Genomic DNA, 24250 nt, shown 5'->3' on the forward strand with positions numbered 1-24250 from the left:
GTTTTTGATATGTATAGTAGGCCTACATTAAATGTATTTTTAAATGTTGTCCTGTTGTTGCTACTAAGTCAAATAAAATAATTATTTAAATCATCTGAACAATAATTAATAATCAAAGAATTGGTTCTTACAGAATGTTAAAACCACAGAATAACAATGTGCTATATACATTTCACAGTTGAGGAGGAACAACGTGAACTGGGGCTCATCAAGGAGGGCCCTACCATAACAAAACAAAGTCCTACCCACCAGTCACCCTGCACTACACCACGTAAGAGTGTCAGCATCCGGGTAGAATCAGAAGATGATGGACGTCACCTGACTATTCCTAAAACTATTGCTGTGTCTTCAAGTGCTGAAACACTAACAGGTAAGGCAGCTCTGTTTCACTGGATTTGATCGTTGCTATATGAACTATTTCATTTTCCATGGTATGACTTTTTGGAATTGAAGAGTTATTCAGACAGGTACCTTATAAGTTAAACTATTCAGTTAATTTAAGCCTCATTTCTATTACATTTTTAGGCATTCACATACAGTACCTTCTGATACTGACCAATGACATAAAAGAATTTAACACTATAAGTTAAGGCAGCAAGATCGTTTTTTTTGTTTTTTTTTGGAAGTGTACCTACTGTAGATAAATGAGCAATTGGAACCTTTTCTAAACATAGAATACACTCTTGTGTGGCTTCAGACATATTTGAAACTTTATGATCAGTGAGAGTACTGTGGTATGTCAGCAGTGTAATTAAATAAATCTACTACTATCATTGTCTACTCATATATGATCATATTATGTTCATATACATATAAACAATTATCAACAACTATTCCGTCAAACAGTATCGATACTAAACTATTGATATTTCACTTTGCTGAGCCCAACATAACTCAACATAGCAAGCAGCCTCACAACTTAACTAACAACATGAACATCACTTTGTATATACATTTCTGGTTACATTTCCAGATAATTCTGGTTTCTCATAACATTGTATTAGTACAAGATACCTGAAAAATTCTACCTTAATATCAGAACTCCATCATAAGGCAATGTTCCAGACAGCTCTTGAATCAGCACGAACATACCTGGATATCAAGAAGGACCTATAATTACTACACAGATTCCTTTGTATATCAATATTCCAGAGTTCTCTTGACATCTGGTAATATAACCTTAATACATATACAATCTATATACACACAACGTAACTTTAATACTAAACCTGTTTGGCAATAGGAACACAAACCTCCTCCAGATGTGAAGCATTCGTATTACTTATACCTGATGGAAGGGTTAAAGGAATAAGTATGCCGGAGAATTTCAACCACATTAAGTACCAGTATTTCACTTACAAACATGAGCTTCAAGTACCTAACCTCCTCCATGTAAGCCAAATCATGACACTAACATGCAAATAAATATTGACAAATGGAACCTAAGAAATGCATTTTTTTTTTAAATAATTGATTTCAAATAAAACTGATCATAATTTGGACTCATGGTGTCTTGTCAAATTCTCAAATTAACACTACTTTCTCCCAGTAAGATAAGCTTTACACATAAATAATGAATGTTATCTTGTTAATGAAAAATTATATATTCATTTACTGTCATATAAATTTACGTTATACATGCAATCCTATTAAATCAACAGCCGTTAGCTTTAGAATTCTATGTTAATATTTACAATTCTGCTAGCAGTAGAAGGATGCGTGCCTGACAATCGCGGATTTTATATAAATTTTGCACGCACCTTAAATGAGCCAAGACTAACACAATGGCTAAAATACTTCTAATACCAATATAGTTTGTCTGTTATTGGACATTATACATTTTCCAGCTAACTCATTTCTGGTTACCAGCATTTTGCCCCAGTGTGCTAAGTTGGGCTCATCAGTTGGTAAATAGCACACCTACCAATTTTTATTTATTTATTTATTTTTTTTTTATTTATTTATTTTTTTTACTATTTGCTTTACCTCGCACCGACACAGATATGTCTCATGGCGACGATCCTACCAATTATAATAATGCCAATACTACATTGATATTATAAATGTACTCATTCGGAACAAATATTTCAGGTTCCCTATGACAATCAACATCTTTATCATAAAGCTAGCAAATGTACCCGTGCTTTGTTACAGTATTCTACACTGTATATGGATATCAAAGTAAAATACTGTACATGCAGTGAATGAGATTAAAAAATTTGCATGCCACATAGCGTTATCCAGAAACAGCAGGGGGAGGTTCTCATACGTTGTTTCCAATGTAAAGTGCGAGTTGCAGAGTTGTGATGATAATGGCAAGCTCACTTGCCTACTATTCACAATAGAGTAAGAAAGTTTTCATTATAATTGGAGGCTCCATTACCTACTGTGCGGTCACAATCGATTTTGGGAGTTTTGTTACAATGGCAGGCGCCCTTTCCTACTTCCAGACAGATTACAGTTGAGGAGTCTATACTATAAAATCAGGCACCTACACTACTGCCAGTAAAAATTGAGTTGTGCTGTTATCATTATAATGACAGGCCCCTTTTCGTAATGACGGTCACACCGAGTTGGTGAGTTTCCATTATAATAGCAAGAACACTATACCTAATGCCAGTCACATTTTAGATGGGTAAATTTGTTTATAATGGCGGTTACATTTGCCTACTCCCAAACACAATCAGTTAGGGGAGTTTTGAACAAAATTGCTTGCTTCCTTGACTTCTGGCAGTCAAATCTAAAAGTGAATTATTATTTACAATGGTAGTCCCCTGTTACTAATGCTAGATATAAAGGAGTTGCAAAAGGATCCCATTCCTACTGCCACTCAAGAGTAATGATTACAATAGTAGATGCCCTCCTGCTGAGAGTCACTATTGATGTAAAATATTATAATGGCAAACACACCCTTTCTACATCACTACAGATCGATTCAGTGAATGTATATATATAGATCAGCATACGAAGTATATGCATGTTTACAATATTGCAAACCTTCATTAACAGATTAATTGCTGCTAAACGATACAACATATTGGCAAATGGATTGTACTATAAGATGCCTCATTTAGTGATCTAAATGACTGGTCTTAAGAAACTTTCTCCTGTCTCATCTCTTTATGGGTGAAATTGAGTTAGAAACATTGAATAGGGTGAAATTTGGGTAAGGGTTCTCACAGTGCATTACTTTTGGGTACTAATATGACAGCTACAAACATAAAATTTGGCTCACCTATTGATACTGGGTGGGCCATACTCATGTAGAATTAGACGAGTCTACCTTACGTATAAGTACACAAGTATGAAGGATGAGTTTTCTACCTAATCAATATTTTATTTTACAAAATGTTTAGAATTATTTACATTAAAATAGTACCATTTTCAACCTGTAAATAGGTCATCATCAGCTGTTGGAGAACCTGCTTAATAGCGATTGTACATAATAAAACATTATTAAAAACTAATTAAACAAGAATGCCTTATTCTAATATAATACTAATGTTAAGATATATACATATGGGACAATTATAGGGCTTTGACTTGTTGGAGACCCATTCAAATATCTATGCTATTTGAATTTAGTCCCACAAGAGTTCTTTTAAGTGCCAGCAAATCTACACGAAGTTGATGTATCTGAGCACCTTCAAATACCACCAGACTGAGCCAGGATCAAACCTGCCATGTTGAGGACAGAAGGCCAGTGCCTCAAACATCTGGGCCACTCAGCTCAGCATTCTTTCGAAATATTCCCAACACACTTTACTGTAATCTTCAGAAAGAAGTAATTCAGTTTTTTGTATGGTGTTCTACGAGGACAATCTCTAAGAATTTCAGTGCACATTACTTTACCCTAAAATGTAATTTCAAGTCTTTGTCCATCGATCCTTAAAATATTTCAGTCTTATCATTAAAATACAGCTCAAAAATAATTCTCAAGAACTTGAGGTGCAAAATGTTTAATCAAGTTCCTGACATTTGATATGAAAATATTGGGCTCTAAAAAAGCCAGCATATGTAGCTAGTGTAGAATATTTCAGGGAATAATTTCATCCTACATTTTATAACATCACAAAGTAAGCAGAAATTACACACAAAATTAGAGCATACTACAGTTCCTGGAGAATAATACTAATCTATTTGAGATATGCAAAGATAGGAATTAAATTATTACTACCATGCTATTTTGTATCATATTCATTTTCTTATAACATTACTATATTTTTCTTCCAGATATTACAGTGTTAAGTGCTCCATCTTCTCCAAGTAACTTGAGTACTGCTACTTTGGTAGGCTCAAACAACTCAGATCCTAGTCCACAAGGGTCTGAAACTACGATGGTCCCAGAAGGAGAGTATCAGCCAGAACAGGGCACGGACAGCCAAACTGAAGAGGCATCAAAAACTTCAACAGTACAATTCAGAGATGGAGAAGACATGACTCAAGATCAGCAGCAATCTAGAGATTTAGAACAGCAAAGAGATTCAGATCAACACACTCGATCACCTGCCAGGACGGCTACTCCAGATGAGAGTCAACGCTCCAGAAAGCTTCAAGAAGAATTGCAACAGCAGCAGAAGAGTCAGCAGCGAAATGTAAACCACCACCTAGAGGAATCAAGTGGTGAAGGAGTTAGTGGTATTAGCCAACCTGAACCAAGACAGCCTTCTACATCATCAAGATCTGCTTCTATCACAATGGGCAGCATTACCTCTACAGTAATACAAGTAAGTGAAATCATTATTTATGAGAGTGGCCCAGAAAGTAATTTGTCTCAGTACATTGATAGAATTTACTCTGTGTAATCATCATCATCATCATCATCATCATCATCATCATCATCATCATCATCATCACAGTCATCATCTCCATTTCTCTCATCCAGCTCCTGCCGGTTGGGAGGTTTATGGCACCTTTCCATCTTCTTCTATCCAGGACCATTGTTCCTCCTTAACTGTGTTCCTCTCAGAGTTTCATATAATTATACCGTACTTGATTGTTTCCAACCTCCTTAGTCTGGGTTACCCTCTTGCACTCCCTCCTTCTATCTGGGTCTCTATCACCTGCTTCAGTATCCTTCCCTCTTCCATCCTCTTAACATGTCCAAACCATCTAAGTTCATGCCTCTCCAGTATGTTGCAAAGCTTTCCCACTCCAATTTCCTTCCTGATACCCGTGTGTCTGAAAACAATAAAAATAGTTAGTGAGGAATAAAACAAATTAGATTATTATTATTATTATTATTATTATTATTATTATTATTATTATTATTATTATTATTACTACTGATATAACAGGCGAGTTGGCGTGCGGTTAGGAGTGCACAGCTGTGAGCTCGCATCTGGTAGATAGCGGGTTCGAACCCCACTGTCAGCAGCCCTGAAGATGGTTTTCCATGTTTTCCCATTTTCACACCAGGCAAATGTTGGGGCTGTACCTTAATTAAGGCCATGGCTACTTCCTTCCCATTTCTAGGTCTTTCTTGTCCCATTGTTGTCATAAGACCTATTTATGCTGGTGTGGCATAAAGCAAATAGCAAAGATATTGTTATTATTATTGCACTGGGGATAGGCCTTCTCCATCCATTTGACCAGCGTGCCTTCTAGAAGGCCATGTATGCTGGTCTGAATTATGTATGGTATCTGAAGATACTTGGACCTTTAATCTTTAGATGTTTCTATTATCGCCTTTTGTGACCCCTCTAGCGGAAGGATGGATCATTAATTTTTGAGGGAATTTTCTATTGTCTAAGTTCGTAAACCTTAAGTGTTTGTAAATTGTTTTTTTATGTGTTGAGGCTGTCAGCATTTCTGTGGCTTCTTCCTTCCTTATGTTATGGACCAATCAGAAATTTTGGTGTATATTTTTTTAGCCATAAAATTGGGGGTGTGTACAGGCATTCTGCCTAAGTCAAGAGAGTTCTGGAACCTTTCCCTCTGCTATAAAAGCTGGGCGCTTTAGGGCCGTATTGTCATCTTCATCATTCAGGTCTAAGTGTGTGTATGGCATAGTTGGAGGCAGGGGCAGCCTTGCCGTCGTTGGAAGGCCTAACAGCTCAAGGTAATATGTGATAGCTTGAGGGGAAGGTTTCAAACTTCTTTCTTAATGTAAAATTCTCAAGTTTAATATCACCTTTTAAATGTAAATTTTCAAACAAGTCTGTAGACTTTGTTCAAATCCCTGCTGGAAAATATGTAACTTAGGGAATATAGAGTGTTCACCCTTTATTAATTCCCATTCAACTTGGTATGGGTGTCTATGATTTTCTAAAACTCTAAATTTTTCAAACCATTTTGGAACTTAATATTTTGTATCTAGTCACCCCTCTGTCTGTAGTATAGGCTTAGCCTCTGTAACTTGGGGCCATAAGCCTATGTAGGATTTTAAGTATATTTTCAAAAGGAGTGCAAGTGTTTTGACTCCTAGCATTTTGTTTATTGCCGATTATCCTAAACCTTTTCTTTTGTACTTTTAGGCCATTTAGAATGGGCACTCATTGCTCCTGTTAAATTCTCCTTATTTATAGATGGGTGTGTAATAAGATTGTCAAGCTGAAATGACAGTAAACACAGTTTTTTAAGTTTACCTAATGTAAATTTGGATAAGAAATTGGTGCCTCGAAGAGGCTGGATTGTATTAATATTTGAATCTCCAAGTACTATATGATGTAAATGAGTGGAGCAAATATGCTCTTTGAAATAATGTACCTTTAAAGCTACTACGCTCATTCATACTATTGTATCAAAACTCTTCTCCATTGTATCTGATTTTTGACTTTGTCATTGTTGTTATCAGAGCTGACAAACTCATCATTATTCCATTTAACTATTATTTGTTGTTGTTCATTCAAATTATCTATCAAATTTTAAAACTCAAGGAAAAAAAGGAAAGAAATAAACTTTCAAAATTGAGAGCTTTAACTCATACTTGATCTTTTCTCTGTTCACTCATTCACCCTGGCTCCTTTCACCTCTGTAAACCATGAAAATCCTGTAACAGTTGTTGTTGTTGTTGTTGTTGTTGTTGTTGTTGTTATTATTATTACCATTGATGCTTTCCTGTCCCTTCACTACTGTTATTTTGTCTCGGTGTTTTCCAAATTAGTACGTTCCTCATCGCCAGATGTTTCTTTCCAGGCTTGTGTCAATGTCCCAAACCTGTCAATGTGATATGTTACGTACACATTATGTGAACCTCTTAGACTGGTTCTGATGGTTCGGTCAGCTTCCGCTTTCAATGCTAGTGCTGTGCCACATCCTGGAAGCCATCTGGTGTGAACGAATGTGCCATTTCCACTTCTGTTATAACGTCTAAATTTAAAGAGTCAGTCTTTAAGAAGGCTTTCTCATTGACAGTCAAGATTTCTTCTGATGATGCAGAGCACAGTTCTCTGTGAAACGTAAAGAATTTCACCTTATTTTCTTGACATGGCATAAGCCCAAAAGCTTATACAGTATCATGTCTATTATCATCATCATCATCATCATCATCAAGTCCAACTGAGGAGCACGCTTGAACTTATTTAGCTGATGATTTCGCCATCTTCTCTTCCCAAAATCTCCTCATCCTCTCATTGAAATTCTTCTTATGTTCTTCTGTCCAGGTTTTATTAGTTCTAGCATTTGGCCCCACAAATCAATGGTTATTAATCAGTGTTCTGAAAGCAGATTGGTTCCTCACACTTTCCTGGTTAAAGTTGATTTCCTGAAGATCTATTTCATTTAGCCAATTGTTCTTGACTTCCAGTGTGAGGGTAAGATTTAGAATTATTTTGGTCAGTCTATCATTGTTCATTCTGAGAATGTGACCATAGAACTTCAACCTTCTTTTCATGATAGTGTCTGAGATTTTTTCAATATTGCAATAAATTTCATGAAATTTTCTTTTCATCCATACTCCCTCTGTGCAGACTGGGCCCAACATTTTCCCTAAAATGTTTCTTTCTTGCTTTTCTATATTTTCATGAGTGATATACCACCAATGATTAAGGTTTCCGATGCATATAATGCTCGAGGTTACATTACTGTATTATAATGTCTTAGTTTTGTTTTCCGAGATAATGATTTTTTTGTTATATGTGTTCCAAGTGATTTGATATTCTTTCTGTAATTTAGTAATTCACTCCTTATTTGCTCCACGATTTAATCTGGAAAGTTGAATGATTTCTCCAAGGTATTTGAATTTATTTACTTGGTAAATTTGTCCATATTTAGTCATCATAGCTTGCCCATCTGAAAATCGAGAGGCTCCTTCCATGTACTGGGTTTTTTCATATGATATTTGAAGTCCTGTTTTGGCTTCAATTTCATGTAGGTTTTCAACGGAGTGGATTGCTTATTGCCTATTATTTATTAGAAAGGATTGCCAGGTCATCAGCAAAAGTTAGACACCACATGTGAATTCTGTTCTCAGTTGTCTACCAAGAATTATTCCTTTAACTTCTTTTCCCAGGTTCTGATTACTTTTTCTAGAACAAGATTGAACAAGAGAGGTGACTTTCCATCTCCTTGTCAAACCTCTGTGTTGACATCAAAATGCTCAGATATTTCTCCTAAGAATTTAACTTTGGAAGTAGTGTCAGTAAATGTTTGTCTGATCAATTCTCTTGTTTTTCTGTCTACTTTAAATTCTTCGAGTACTTGAAAAGTGGCTTGCTTGCTTTTACATCACAAATTGGAAATATTCCAGTGGCAATGGTCACTTGCAGTAGTGTAATAACAGAGTTAACATAATTACCCATTACCCAACAACAACAAACAAACAAACAATATAGCAATTCCATGAAAAGGAAATATTACAAGAAATAGCACTTGTTTAACATTCTAAATCCAGCATCATCATATACAAATTCACACCCAACTACTTAAGTATTTCCAGTGTCTGTCTATGGAGTTATATGCTTTTCTAAAGTCTATTAAGGTGATCACTGTTTGTCTAGTATTGTGCATTTGTAAGATAGTTTTGAGATTGAGTATTTGTTCTGTGCATGGTTTTCCCTCTCTGAAACCTGCCTGGTATTCTCCAATGAGGTGATCTGTTTGTCTTTCAAGTCTTCTCAGTAGTACTTTGGAGAAATGTTTGTAGGTAACTGATACCAAGGAGCAACCTCTATAGTTGTTGATATCAGTTTTATCACCTTTTTTGTGCAGTGGGTGAATTAGTGCACATTTCAAGTTGTTGTTGTTATTATTATTATTATTATTATTATTATTATTATTATTATTATTATTATTATTATTATTATTATTATTATTATTATTATTATTATTATTATTATTATTATTATTATTATTATTATTATTATTATTATTATTATTATTATTATTATTATTATTATTATTATTATTATTATTATTATTATTATTATTATTATTATTATTATTATTATTATTATTATTATTATTATTATTATTATTATTATTATTATTATTATTATTATTTCACTGGCCTGGATTCCAAGAGTGAAATCACAATGGGTCAAACAAATGAAAGTAGGAAATGCTGTGGGATTGGACAAATTATGTGTAGAAATTATAAAAGCAGCAGGACCTCTTGATCTATAACAGTTGTGTAGGCTATTTAGATGTATTTAGAAAGAAAAATTGATACCAAATGACTGAATTAAAGGAATAATAATACCTATATTTAAGGGGGAGAAGAAGAAATGCAATAATTATTGAGGTTGTTAAATCATGTAACAAAAATTTTGGAAAGGGTACTAGAATGAGATGAAAGATGGAAGTTGAATTACAGGAAGAGCAATATGGCTTTTGAAATGGAAGATCATCATTAGACCCCATTTTCAGTATAAGGCACTGAATAGGAAAACATCGGGAATGTGGTAGAGATATGGTGATGACGTTATTGATTTAGAAAATTTTACAGTAGTGTACTCAGAGCAATGGTATGGAAAGTAATACAACAGAAAGGACTTGGAAAACAAATTATAGTGTTGAGACACCTGTGGGGAGGACAGAGTGGTTTGGGAATGAAACTGAACTATGACAAGGAAGTATGCTTCCACCACAGTTATTCATAATGGTAATGGACAAAAATTGTGAAGGAGGTAAAGGTAAAATATGGAGATAGAGAACTGAAGGTAATGATGATTGTGGATGATATTGTGGTGTGGGGAGCAAACAGGCAGGAAGTACAAGGGCAACTCGAACATGCTGGGTGAGATTGTTGAAAAATGGAATGAATACAAATACAATACAATATTTGCTGTACGTTGCACCAACAAGGATAAGTTAAAATAATAAAAGGGTTAAAATAATAAATACAAATAAGTTTTATGGCAACGATTGAAAAGGAAAGAGCTGGGCATGGGAAAGAAGCAACCATGCCTTCAATTAAGGTACATCCCCAGTGTCAGTTTGGAAATTTGAGAGACAGTTTAATTAAAGATCTGAAAAACTACAAATGATAAACAATCTGGTTCTTAATAAGGCTGTACAATTGGCAAGACAGGTCAACAGCTTGAAGCAACAGCAGCGAGTTATTAGAGATAGGGAAAGTTCTGCTGATGTTGTTGCTATAAGTCGCCCTAGAACTTCATCACAGCAACCCCGTCTAACATTTCCTAGGCAGAATGTGTCCTAATTGCAGATATAATGACAGTCACAAGTTTTGCCCTGTTGCTAGTGCTGTATGCAATTATTATGGAAAAGTAACCCATTTTACAAAGTGTTGTAGGCAAAAAAAAATACCAAGTCGATCTTTGGAATAAGAGATAGCCAGTCTCAATAGGAAAAGAATGATTATCTTGCCAAATTGACAGTACTGGAGTTGAACTCCAATTCTTTGAGTGTTACCCATTAAAATTGTTGAACAGGAAGTAATGCTTAAGCTGGATACCAGCACTGATTCACTCTTATAGATACTGATTTATGTAGTAAACTTGGCCTTAAACTAGTCAATCAATCAATCAATCAATCAATACTGATCTGCATTTAGGGCAGTCGCCCAGGTGGCAGATTCCCTATCTGTTGCTTTCCTAGCCTTTTCCTAAATGATTTCAAAGAAATTGGAAATTTATTGAACATCTCCCTTGGTAAGTTATTCCAATCCCTAACTCCCCTTCCTATAAATGAATATTTGCCCCAGTTTGTCCTCTTGAATTCCAACTTTATCTTCATATTGTGATCTTTCCTACTTTTATAAACGTCATTCAAACTTATTCGTCTACTAATGTCATTACACGCCATCTCTCCGCTGACAGCTTGGAACATACCCCTTAGTCGAGCAGCTCTTCTTCTTTCTCTCAATTCTTCCCAACCCAAACATTGCAACATTTTTGTAACGCTACTCTTTTGTCGGAAATCACCCAGAACAAATCGAGTGAAAGCTGATAGGAACTTGCATGGTTTAATTGTGAAAGGAGTGACCAGTGTCTTACTCAGATAAAAGGATAGGCAGACCTTAGATGATATATATGTAGTTCAGAATCAAGTCTGTCCTCTATCAGGCAAGGAGATGGTGTCAAAATTTAAACATAGTCAACTTAATACGGATGAAGTGGGACGTGATATCATTAGAAGATTTCCTGGCATGCTTAATAACAAACTTGGCATAATGAAAGGAATGGAGTATACAATCAGGCTGAGTAATAAAGCTAAACCATTTGCTGGTAATACTCTTAAGACTGGGTGAGTTGGCCATGCGGTTAAGGGGGTGCAGCTGTGAGCTTCCATCTGAGAGATAGTGGGTTCAAACCCCACTGCCAGCAGCCCTGAAGATGGTTTTCTATGGTTTCCCATTTTAACACTAGGCAAATTCTGGGGCTTTACCTTAATTAAGGCCATGGCTGCTTTCTTCCAACTCCTAGGCCTTTCCTATTCCATCATCACCATAAGACCTATCTATCTGTGTTGGTGCAACATAAATCAAATTATTAAAAAACCCTTAAGAGATGGAGTTAAAGCAGAGCTCGACATGATGATGGAGGAGGGGATAATTGAGCCAGTAGAGGAACCTATACCTTGATGTGCTTCTATTGTTGTGGTCCCATGCAAAGACAGTAGGGTTGGGATATGTATGGACTTCCCTCTAAGCAAATATGTCCAATGGAAAAGGCGACAGCTACCCTCATTTCATGAGTCTCTTGGTAAATTAGAGGGTAGATAAATTTTTACAAGACTAGATGCATTTAATGGCTTCTGGCAGATTGCTTTAGACCACAATAGCTATAAACTCACAACATTTATAACCCTGCTTCACAGATTTTATTTTAAGTGGGTGCCCATGGGGATGACTTCTGGTTCAAAAGTTTTAAAAAAATATTCAGCAGATATTACAGGGCCTTCAAGGAGTTGTTAATTTTGTGGATGATATACTTGTGGAGGGTGAGGATGCAATTCAACTCCATGAACGTCGAGAAAGTACTAAGCAGACTAAGTGAATACAGGATTACCCTCAACCCAAATAAATGTGAAATTTGTGTCGGAAAGGTAAAATTCCTTGGCCACATACTAGAAGGCAGCAATATCCTACCTGATCTTGAGGAACTCTTGTCAATATAAAACCTTAAAACTCTCAGTAATGTACCTCAGTTATGACAGTATCTTGAAATGGCAAACTATACAATGAAATTCATCCTGAATCTTGCCCAAATGACCACTTTCTTGAGAATATTTCTGAACAATCGCCATTGGGCCTGGGCACATGTACAACAGGAAGCATAGGAGAAGATCAGTGGTATTCTTACATTGTCCTTGACTCTAAGGATATACAGAAAAGGCTTACCTACCAGAGTTGCAGCAGATTCTTCATCATATGGGCTGTTGTGATCCTAAGTACTGGACAGGCTGGGGACTTGGGTTTGATTTTCAGGAGATTACATGAAGGCAATAACAAGGCTAAGATTTCAATGTACCATCAACTCCCTTCACCTGTATTATTCAAAAAATATTTACACACTCTTACTTTTACACAATTAAACCAAAAACTGCTCCTTGCAATTGCATACAACACTTTATATGTGAGAGAGTTCTTCTCAAATCTCTGTCCTGACGAATTCTCTCTAGACAAGCTGATTTACAATTGAAATATGTCTGTGAATCTTGGTGAATACTTAGCTCATGTTTCAGAACCTTCTAAGTCTCTCTTCTGCCTTCTCTCTTGATTCTTCTCGCTTCGACACCGTACCCGTCTCGGACGTCGTGAAGTCTAGTCGAAGGAAAGTGCAGATCCACAAAGTCAAGCTTGGCACCTTCTCATGGCACGCTGCTGTTTCATGACCTCTCTAACAGTTGGAGAGGTTCTCTCTTTCTCTCCATCCCTCTGGCTCACTGGCCCTGTGGCTCACTGCCACTACACGTAACTCATAGTAGCTGGACAAATTCTCTCCTAAACTCTCCCTGTGGCTTACTGCCATGATACTTAGGTCACGGTAGCTGGACTAGTTCTCCCTGCATGCTTCCCAAACTCCAGCTCATATGTTCATTCACTACTTTCTAGAATTTTTCCAGTGTCTTCTTGAATATCATCCCCTACTACCACAAAGTTCTGTTGTCTCTCAGTCTGATTGGCTCACGTGTTTCTCCCACTAAACTAATGGGGGAGGGTGATGGAACACTCTAGAACAAAGTATATTTCTGATGCATCAAAATCACCGTGTGGCCTATGTGACACTTCCTTCCACTGGCTTCTTGAACTACCGTCAAGGTTTCCTATTGCGTTTTTGTTTTTTACATTGGCGCCATTCTGTCAGATATTTCACAATATTGGACACACACACTGGGCTTGCTTTAACTGAATTATATGCTTTGAATATTTCAAATTTACACTCAAATAAAATTATCACTCACTTAAATATACAAAAAACAGTAACTTCTTGCCATTGTTATACATTTGCTTAGGTTTTACACCATTACCCCCATCTCTCCAATCTTGGAGGTCATGTATTTGAGGCTCGCTCGAGTCTGTTCACTCAGCACTGAGATATGAAAGGGGCGTGTCATGATACGCGGTCGTGATAGGGCTGGGAGCCATTTTGGAACAGTTCAATGAAGACTATTGGTTGCCTGTATGCTATGTGTCAAGATCCCTGACTACTATGGAGCAAAGATACACCCAAGTTAAAAAAGAGGCTTTAACCTTGACGTAGGCATGTGAGAAATTTCAGGCTTATTTGTTGGTTGCATCCTTTGAATTAAAAATGGATCACAAATCACTGGTAGAGTTATTGAGAAGCAAACTACTAAGTAGCATTCTTGTATGGATACAGAGACTCAGAATGTGTCTGTTGAATTTTGATTATGTTGTTAAATACATGCCAGGCAAATTAATCACTGTTCCTGACTGTCTGTCCTGCAGTCCCTTGGATGTGGGTCACATTTCAGAAGGTGGAGACAATTATGAACAAATGTTTGCAGGTAGCATTGTCCAAGCATTGCCGTGCTCTGACTCTAAACTCCAAGAAATAAAAGAAATAAAACAAGCACAAGAAGATGACACTGAAAGCAAAGAAATTGTCAGAACTATTCTATATGTTAAATGGGAAAAATTGTCAGTGTTCTGGAAGCACAGATTAGAGCTGAATGTTGTGAGAGGCTTGCTAATGAAAGGCTACATTGTGGACACCAGGGACTGGCTAAATGCCAAAGACGAGACAAGGAGTCAGTGTGGTGGCCGGATGCTCAAAGGACATAGAGCGTATTGAAGCCAACTGCAGAGCATGTTTGGAAATGAGCAGGAGACCCCTGCCAAACCCCCTAATGACTGGAGAAATGCCACAACACCTGTGGCTGCAAGTCTCAGTGGACTTATTGAAACACAATAGCAAATGGTACCTGTTCATTCAAGATTACTACTCGTGTTTCCTGGAGCTGGTATATGTAGACTGTTTGGAATCCCAGGTGGTTATAGTGCAATTGAAAAATGTTTTTAAGCATCATGGGAAGCCTCTAGTTCTCCATTCAGATTTTGTATCTGAAGATTTGAAGAGATTTGCTGTATAGTATGGGTTTACATAGGCCTTTGCTGGCAAGATGTAGTGTTTACAGTGCACTATGTCTTCTGGTATGGGCTACAATAAAATTGTTACTTTCATTGACCTGTCTCTGTCTTCTCCTTGGCTTTGACAATATGAAAGTGGCTGAGGTACGAGTGACGCTAGTAATGCCATTCCTTATGCAGCCAGTCCCTGCTATGAATGGTGTGAAAATGTCACTCACGGTTGGTGCATGCATTTCAGTGGGCTTGACAGACTGATGTGCAATAGCAGCTTCTGGCTCAGTGAGGAAAGCAACGGGAAACTACCTCACTTCTCATTTCCCTAGTACGCCTCTTCAGTGACACCTAGGCCATCTATGACAGCTAATGGTGAACCTGTTGAGGATCCAACCAGCCTTCGGGATGAATACCCAACATACACATACATGGGTTTACATGTGAAGTATCGAGCCCCAGATACCCTCCTGCAAGTGTATTGTAGAAAGGTGCGATCCACTTTACCATGGGCAATGACATACCAACAAGTATCTCTTCAGAAGTTTAACCTATTTTGAAAGAATGACTTCAAAATAAAACTGCAGAACAAACAATATTCTGATCGAAGAAATGGGGAGCAAACACTTCCATCTCTCCAAGGTAGAGACAAGGTCAGGATTTGGGATATGCGCTGAAATGAAACTGTCACTAGGAAATTGGTGTTTCCCCCATTCATACATGACCCAAACTCAAAAGGGAATCTTTGTTAGATGGAACAGAAGATTCCTAGAGCATGTGAGGCACAATCAGGTGTCATTAGCAACGTTAGGTCATAAGGCTGCATTCGATACGTTAGAGGAAGATGAGCTTTCCACAGCTATCAAAGACCAACATGGGACACCAGAACCTGGGAAGCAGGAGGTGTCTATCATGAGAACGAGTGCTAAAGTTTGAAGATCGCCGGTCATGTTTCAAGACAATGTACTTAATTGAACATATGTATTCTATTTGATTGTACTGATTGTATTGACTGTATTCTACTGATTGTATTGATTCTATTGATTTATATAATCTATTTATTAACCCATCAGAGCCAGAATTTCTTTTCTGAGATTAACTTATTTATTGTGTTTACCCACATGTTTGAAACCAAAATAAACTAAGAAGGTAATCCCAAAAACAAGGTCTCCTATTTTTTATAAATACATAGACCTGTTTATTTCTGCAATGGTTTACATAATTTTACAGCTTGAACATTTAGCTATTTTTCTACATTATCACCATTTTGTCTGATGCATTTTTCTAGACACTGTGACAGTTTTTGTATGCCCATGTCATACCAGCTCACCACCATGCTGTTCAGGAAGTTGTGAACCTCATCTTTTACCTCGTTGTCGGTGCTGAATCGCTTTCCAGCCAAATATTTTTTTAACTTTGGGAACAAATGATAGTCACTGGGCACCAAGTCGGGACTATAGGGTGGGTGGATGATGATGTTCCACTGAAACTATTGCAGGAGAGCAACGGTTTGCTGGGCGATGTGCGGGCGAGCGTTGTCATGGAGAATGTTTTATCCCCTTGCTCAACATTCCTCTTCTCCGGTTCTGAATTGCCTGTCTGAGTTTTTTCAGGGTCTCACAGTACCTCTCAGTATTAATTGTGGTCCCAGTGGGCATAAAGTTGACCAACAATACCCCTTTTCGATCCCAAAACACAGTTGCCATGACTTTACCGGGAGACTGTGTTTGCTTGAATTTCCGCGGCTTTGGCAAAGAGGGATGCCGCCACAGGCGTGATTGTTGCTTGGCCTCAGGTGTAAAGTGGAACACCCAGGTTTTGTCACCCATGACAATTGAGTCCAAACAGTTGTCGTGTTCGGCTGCACAGCGTTGAAGAAATGCGCAGGAAGAGTCACCTGGTTGCTGCATGTGGTCTTCAGTCAGCACGCGTGGCAGCAATCTTGCACACACCTTCCAGTGTTTCAACTTTTCCATTAAAATTCTGTGAGCAGCGCTTCGGGAAACCTCAGGAACCAAAGTGTGGTGATCTCCCGATCTTCACGCATGATTTGCTCAACCTTCACGACTGTCTTGGCGGAAATTGATGGTCTCCTGCTCCTTTGTTCGTCGTGAATTTCAGTCCGACCGGCTGCAAACTCTCTACACCACTTACGAACATCTTTTACATCCATGCATGACTCGCCATACACTTCCATCAATTGTCAATGGATTTCAATCGGTTCAGTACCTTTTGCGTTCAAAAACCTAATAACTGTGCGCACTTCGCATTTGGCGGTAACATCCAACGGGAACTTCCTTCTCAATGGCTGCCAAGCCAAGACTGAGTGCCTCAGCGCAGCATGCACATGTTTATATGGGAGCGCGGGAAACAGTCTTCACAATATTGTGTGACCAACAGCCACACAATGCTTATCCAGCATTCTGTGTTATCCGACACTGGTAGACTTAATTAGAACTTTGGTGGAGACTAAATTCTGGGGCACCCGGTGTGGAGGGTGTGACCGTAGGGCAAGCACTGACCTGACTGCTGGTGGTAGGACCGGCTTTTTTTTCTCAAGGGTGGGTACAGCGAGTCTTCAGTCATTGTTCAGTGTTGTATTGGTTGGGTGCGAATATTATAGTTTTCATATCCTCTGTCTCATGTCCTGAAAATATTGGAAAAATAATAGAGACCAGAATCAGAGATATTGTTGAACCAATTTTGGAAGAAGAGCAGCATGGTTTCAGACCAGGAAGGTCAACTATAGACCTTATATTTGCAATTAGGATGCTAATGGAAAAATACTGGGAGAAGAACAAGCCTTTATTCCTAATATTTTTGGACATTGAGAAAGGATATGATAGTGTACCAAGGGAAAGAATTTGGCAATGCATGAAAGAACTTCAAGTGTGAGACAGCCTCATAGACAAAGTGAAAATGTTGTATAGTGGGAACAGAAGCTGTATTCAAGTATGATGTGGTTTGTCGGACTGGTTTGAAACAAAGAGAGGAGTGCAGCAGGGCAGCTCATTGTCACCACTTCTATTTATTATTGTAATGGATGTAGTAATGAAATCTATTAAAAGGAAAGAACACGGAGATATCAAAGCCTTCACATTTGCAGATGATGTTGCGATCTGGAGTGACTCAGAAGATGAATTGGGAGAGAGAATACAAAGCTGGAATGAGGAGTTTAAGAAATATGGTTTAAACATCAGCAAGACCAAGACGGTGGTGATGAAAGTGTATGGGGAAGGAGCAGAACCAATAGTCATGTTAAATGAAGCTCAACTGGACAGCGTTCCAGTTTTCAAATACTTGGGTAGCGTTATATCAAATGACAACCTAGCAAAACATGAGGTGAACAATCGAATCAATAAGGCAGCACAATTTTACCACCAGGTAAGACACCTGCTGTGGGATGAGCAAATACCCATGAAAACAAAAATGACATTGTACAAGTCCTATTATACACCAATTCTTACATACAGTCTCGAAACCACAACACTGACCAATAGAGATAATTCCAAACTTCAGGCAGCTGAAATGAAATTCCTACGCACTATGATCCAGAAAACCAGGAAAGACAAGATTAGGAATGAGAAAATTAGAGAATAAGTAGGAATAGACAATTCTCTCCTAAATAAGATTCAGATATCAAGACTGAAGTGGTTTGGTCACATGAAGAGGATGCCAGTAAACAGAACTGCAAGGAAGGAATTTGACAGAAAGGTAGAAGGAAGACGACCCGTGGGAAGGCCACGAAGGAAATGGATAGATTTAGTTAAGAGCGATGTAATGCTGAGAGGTCATGATTGGGACAAGTTGGTGGAGGAAGAATGGTACAAGGACAGGATGAGATGGAGGAGGCTCATATACCACACCCGGGAAACTGGAGATGGTTTAGGATGATGATGATGATGTGAGTATGGCGAGTAAACGGAAGAAAGTTATTGTTTCTATGGAAGACAAGTTGATAGCATTAAAGAGACTGGACAAAGGAGAAACTCTTGAAAAAGTGGCTTCAGATTATGGTGTTGGACGTGTTACAGTGAGAGACTGAAAAAAAAAAAAAAAAAAAAAAAGGAAGAAATTGAAAAGTGGTGCTCTACCAGAGCAAAAAGTGATGCACTGAAAATTATTTTTAAAAAATGAAAAATGTTGGTATGAAAATATAAGTGAAGCACTATTTCTTTCATTCACTGAAAATCTGGAAAAGGGCCTGCTAATACCTGGCCCCATTCTGCAAGACAAGGCAGTGTATTTCCAAAATGCGTTTAATGAAGGTGACCCTAATTTTACTGCTAGTGCTGGGTGGCTCAGTCGATGGAAATAACGGTACAGCATTAGGCTGCTTAATATCTGTGGAGAAAAACTGTCAGCTAAATCCGATAAGGTTGTGAAATTTAATAAGTACTTTCAAGAAATAATTCTTGCTGAAGGATTAACCAGTAATCAGATTTTTAATTGTGATAAGAATGGGCTGCTGCCATCAAAAACTCTCGCAGCCCAAGCCGAGACGTCTGCACCTGGCTACAATCGTAGTAAGGAAAGAGTTACTGTTCTTGCCTGTAGTAATGTTACTGGGAACTTAAAAGCAAAGTTGCTTATGATTGGTAAAGTTTAGAAGCCTAGGGCATTTAAAAACATTTCTGTCAATGCTCTTCCAGTCCATTATATGAATCAGAAGGCTGCCTGAATGTCTGCTGACACACCTAAAGACTGTATTTTGTACATAGTTTATTCTACATGAAAAAAATTTCTAGCTTCAAACAATCTCCCTAGAAAAGCTTTTCTTCTACTAGACAATGCTCCATCACACCCAAATGAAGAGTAACTTAGAAGTGGTGTCATCAAAGTCATGTTCCTCCCTCCTAACATGACGTCATTATGCCAGCCAATGGACCAAGGTGCGCTGGAAATACTGAAGAGGAAATATCGGCGGAAACTCCCATCATCCCTGATATAGGAAATGAACAATGGTAACGATATGATAGAAAAGTTAAAACGAATCGGCATGAAAGACGTGGCATACTGGATAGCGCAGTCTTGGAAAGAAGTTGAAACAATGACATTAGCAAAGTCTTGGAACATATTGTTGAGTGAGGCTGAACATCAAAAGGAGGTGGTACAAGAAGACATGGAAAACATTGTTCCCTTACTGAATTTCATTCTTGGCTGTGAGGATACGGCTTAAGATGTGAGTAAGTGGTGTGCACAAGATTAGCTGTTTGAACTAACTGACTGTAATATTATTGATTTTGTGAATGCTGAAGAAGAAGAAGAAGAAGAAGAAGAAGAAGAAGAAGAAGAAGAAGAAGAAGAAGAAGAAGAAGAAGAAGAAGAAGAAGAAGAAGAAGAAGAAGAAGAAGGCATTGCAGAACAAAAGGAGAAAACGGTGACTCACAGCGTAGGATTAAGTATGTTGGAAATGGCATTAACCTACATTGAACAACATCCGGAAGCAAGCACAACGGAGATGTTAATTTTTCGTCGATGGCGGAATCTTGCAGCAAGAAAACTTGAATCAGCAGGCATGCAGTTATTGTTGACAAGTTTCTTTTCATAAGACATTACAGATGTTTTCATTCAATACTGGATGTACTGTTCAATAGAATTATAATTCAATAAATAGAGTACTGTAAAACATGTCATTCTTTTAGCAATACTGTAGAGCCTTCCTGTTTGTTTTATTCATTTTCAAAGTTATTCTGTATTATCTGACATTTCTGGTGATCCGACGTACTCCAGCTCCCATTTAGGTTGGATAATTGAGACTCTACTGTAATATGAAAAATATGCACTTAAAATACATGACAGGCTATACAGGCTTACCTCACTCTGCATTACAGTAGATGACTGTGACCATTCATAGATTCTCACAGGAAAAAGAACAACGATTGTCAACCAGCATGTTTTTGTACTTTCAAAAGCTCCTTTCTTCATCTATGGATGCTATTGAAGCATACTTGAAGCACACTAAATCACTAGAAGTAAGTTCTTCTTCAATGCCAATAATGCTGAAATCTTCACCCACCAAACTCCAAGAGATGGAGCACAAAACATTAAAACTGAGTTCTTGTCAAGAACACGCTTCAGTTCATCTTACACTGCCACACCAGAATCGCCATGAATGCATTTTAATTCGTTTGTGGCTGTTCTAACTAAAGTGATCATTTTTTTCTAGAGCCACGCCTCTCTCTTGATGAAGTGTAATAATTGACGACAAGGAACTGAAATGTTGAAAAGTCACGATGTTTTGGAAAGTAATAAGGTCAGCACGGTTTATATTAGAATGACACTATTTATTACATATGTAAATCACAGATGGATACAGTGAAAACAATAGTCATTGAGATTAATAATCGTGATGTGTCAGAATGGGAAAAGAAACCGTAGTCTGTAGATGGTGCTACTTGTTGGTGGCTCAGCCAGAGTCATATATATATATATATTCTCAAAACCTCCTCTCAAAGGCTGAACCAGCTTCAACATTTCAGTCTTCTGACACCCAGACATTCTAAGCACTTACAGTGCTTATCCTTCGGTAGCCTCTTGGTTACTATTTCTGCAGGCATCTTCTCAGTTGACAAGTATTCAAGATGAATGTCCCCAGATTAAAAAACTTCTCGTATAACATGATGTTGCACATCGATGTGTTTAGTCTGAGAGTAGAAAACAGGATTTCCAGCAAGTGTCTGAGCTCCCATAAATTCAAAATTCTACCTTAATAAACCTACATTTAAACTTACAAAAATTTATTAACTTCTAATACTAATAATAATGTTGAGGTTATATAACTGTACAGTTGACATGCTGTTAATGCCTATCTCCTTTGCTAGTCATAGTTAGTGCACTGCCTCTTTTGAAACCTCACTCAAGGCCATATATTCAGCCTCCATTGTTTCCTGGATTCCCAAGATATGACTCCACCTTACATTGTAAATATATATGTTGATTCCTATAGGGAACCTGAAATATTTGTCCTGAATGAGTAAATTTATAATACCAATATAAATGGTCCATTATTGGACATTATAAATTTTCCAGCTAACCCATTCCTGGTTGCCAGCGTTTCGCCCCCGTGTGCTAAGTTGGGCTCATCAGTTGGTACTTAGCACACTCACCAAGATGCATGGCTAATGCATACCGTGGAGGCCATTGTGTAGGCTACATGGAGCCACCAGCAGTGCCAATGCACTATGAGAGTGTCTCATTACCAAAAATTGATGCTTGCTTGGCCATCAGATGATATAGATGTTGATTCCCATAGGGAACCTGAAATATTTGTCCCGAATGAGTAAATTTATAACACCAATATCAATGGTCCATTATTGGACCAGCGAAACGCTGGAAGCCAGGAATGAGTTAGCTGGAAAATTTATATTTGATATCACTAACATGTATCTGAACATCCCAGTTACTGAAACCATCAACATCATATAAAACAACCTTTCTAAACATAGTGGACTAAGCAAAATTGAAATTGAAGAATTTGTAAAAATTATTAACTTTCATATTCAATCAATCAATCAATCAATCAATCAATCAATCAATCAATACTGATCTGCATTTAGGGCAGTCACCCAGGTGGCAGATTCCCTATCTGTTGCTTTCCTAGCCTTTTCCGAAATGATTTCAGGATGCCCTACACAAATTATGCCTGCATGATGTTTCATATTTGTTATGGTCGGCTTCAGTTTCCACATGCCAAATTACTCTTTGAGTGTTTAATTACCTTCAAATTTAACGACAAGCTGCGACCTTGACCACGTCTTTTGACAGACATTTTTCTCTGTGTTTGTGACATTGCTTATTTATAATGCACATACATACTACTGCCTTGGAGAAATATACACAATTTATTGAACCATTTTATTAGAACTAAATTTTATCCAAGAAGATGATCTAGTTTTTATCTCAGACTACATTATTTTAGAATGACCGTAGATAGTGCTCCTTTGACATTTTATCATGAGTTTATCAAATGTTATCCATTTGACAATATATATAACATATTTTAGATAATCAGGTTACAAGGCTAATTTTTTAGCTTCTTTTTTAGTTAAGTTTAGTTATTTTAAGATTGTGTTCAAGGCTGAAGATACCCTTAAATTGGGCAAAACATGTCCCAAAAGTAATAAATGATTGTTTTGTATTTTAACTGCATATAAGTGGATAAAATGTATTGAATAGGTGTATTAATAAATACTTACATTGGATTTTAATTTATAACAACTTTCAATACGGATAAAACATGAGGTTTATTACATGTAACATAATAGTTTATTGATGTGTTATTGTACACATTCAGGGAAGTGATAGTTCAGTTACAAATGAGACAATTTGACTCATGTCAGTCTTTCTCAATGAACTGTATCATAATAATTTCTAAAGACTGCATCATTTATTTATTTCCTTTGAACTATGCTGATCACATTATAATCATGACTTTTAGGTTCATAAGACTGTGCCTTAATGACTTAATTTATTTTGTAAATGCTGTGATTTAATAAGAGAATTTATTTTCATGAGACTGTGCCTTAGTGACAGAATAGACTCAAGTTTTTGAACTGTGTTCGCTAAGTAGGATTGGTGCACAAAACAGTGCATCGAACGACAATCATTTCATTTATGTTGAACTGTGTCTATCTTCTTCTTTCATTATGAACTGTGATATTCTATTAACTTGAGTTACGTTGACAAGTGCATTGAACGACAAGCATTTCATTTAACTTATGTTAAACTGTGTTAATCTTCTTCTTTCATTATGGGCTGTGGAAGTTGTAAATTTTATGAACTGTGTTGAGTAGTAATATTCAGTGAAGGTACTAATTTGAAAAATGTGCAGTGGAGTAAAGAAGTGTCAAACCAGATCTCATTGACATTCTGTGCAATGCCTATACACTTCTTTCATGGGACAGAAGTGGAATTAAATGCTAAATCAATAATTCCACATTGCACACAATCGATCATTAGGTGTCAGACTCTCGGGTTCGATCCTGATCCTCATCGGCACTTCAAGACCTGTCAACCACCATGGGATAATGTGGTGCCATGATGCTGAGAGGAGATCCATGCTGACTGGGAAGGAGTCCGGCAACGCAGGATATCACTGATGCCGAGAGACAACGTGACTTCCAACAACTGTTTGAACTTTCTCAAATCCATCCTTCACATCTGTAAAATCTGTAAATAAGCAAAGAGTAATATTTCAAAAGATCTTATTCAAATATTCTTCTCTCTGTGGTTCCTAGCATGGACCATATATGTCCCGGCATCAACCCATGCTCTCCAATGAAGCTTAAGTATGGGCGT

General features: G+C 37.4%; 1 protein-coding gene across 1 annotated transcript in view; it reads left to right on the top strand.

Moving 5' to 3' along the window:
- LOC136859048 (ras-specific guanine nucleotide-releasing factor 2) overlaps nt 1–24250 on the top strand; it is a 1472247-nt gene that overhangs the window by 1102992 nt on the left and 345005 nt on the right. Inside the window, exons 17-18 of the mRNA XM_068225766.1 lie at nt 179–370; nt 4234–4727. Coding sequence (XP_068081867.1) covers nt 179–370; nt 4234–4727 — 686 coding nt within the window. The remainder of the gene's footprint in view (nt 1–178; nt 371–4233; nt 4728–24250) is intronic.

The sequence above is a fragment of the Anabrus simplex genome, chromosome 1 (assembly GCF_040414725.1).
Source record: "Anabrus simplex isolate iqAnaSimp1 chromosome 1, ASM4041472v1, whole genome shotgun sequence".
NCBI lineage: Eukaryota > Metazoa > Arthropoda > Insecta > Orthoptera > Tettigoniidae > Anabrus > Anabrus simplex.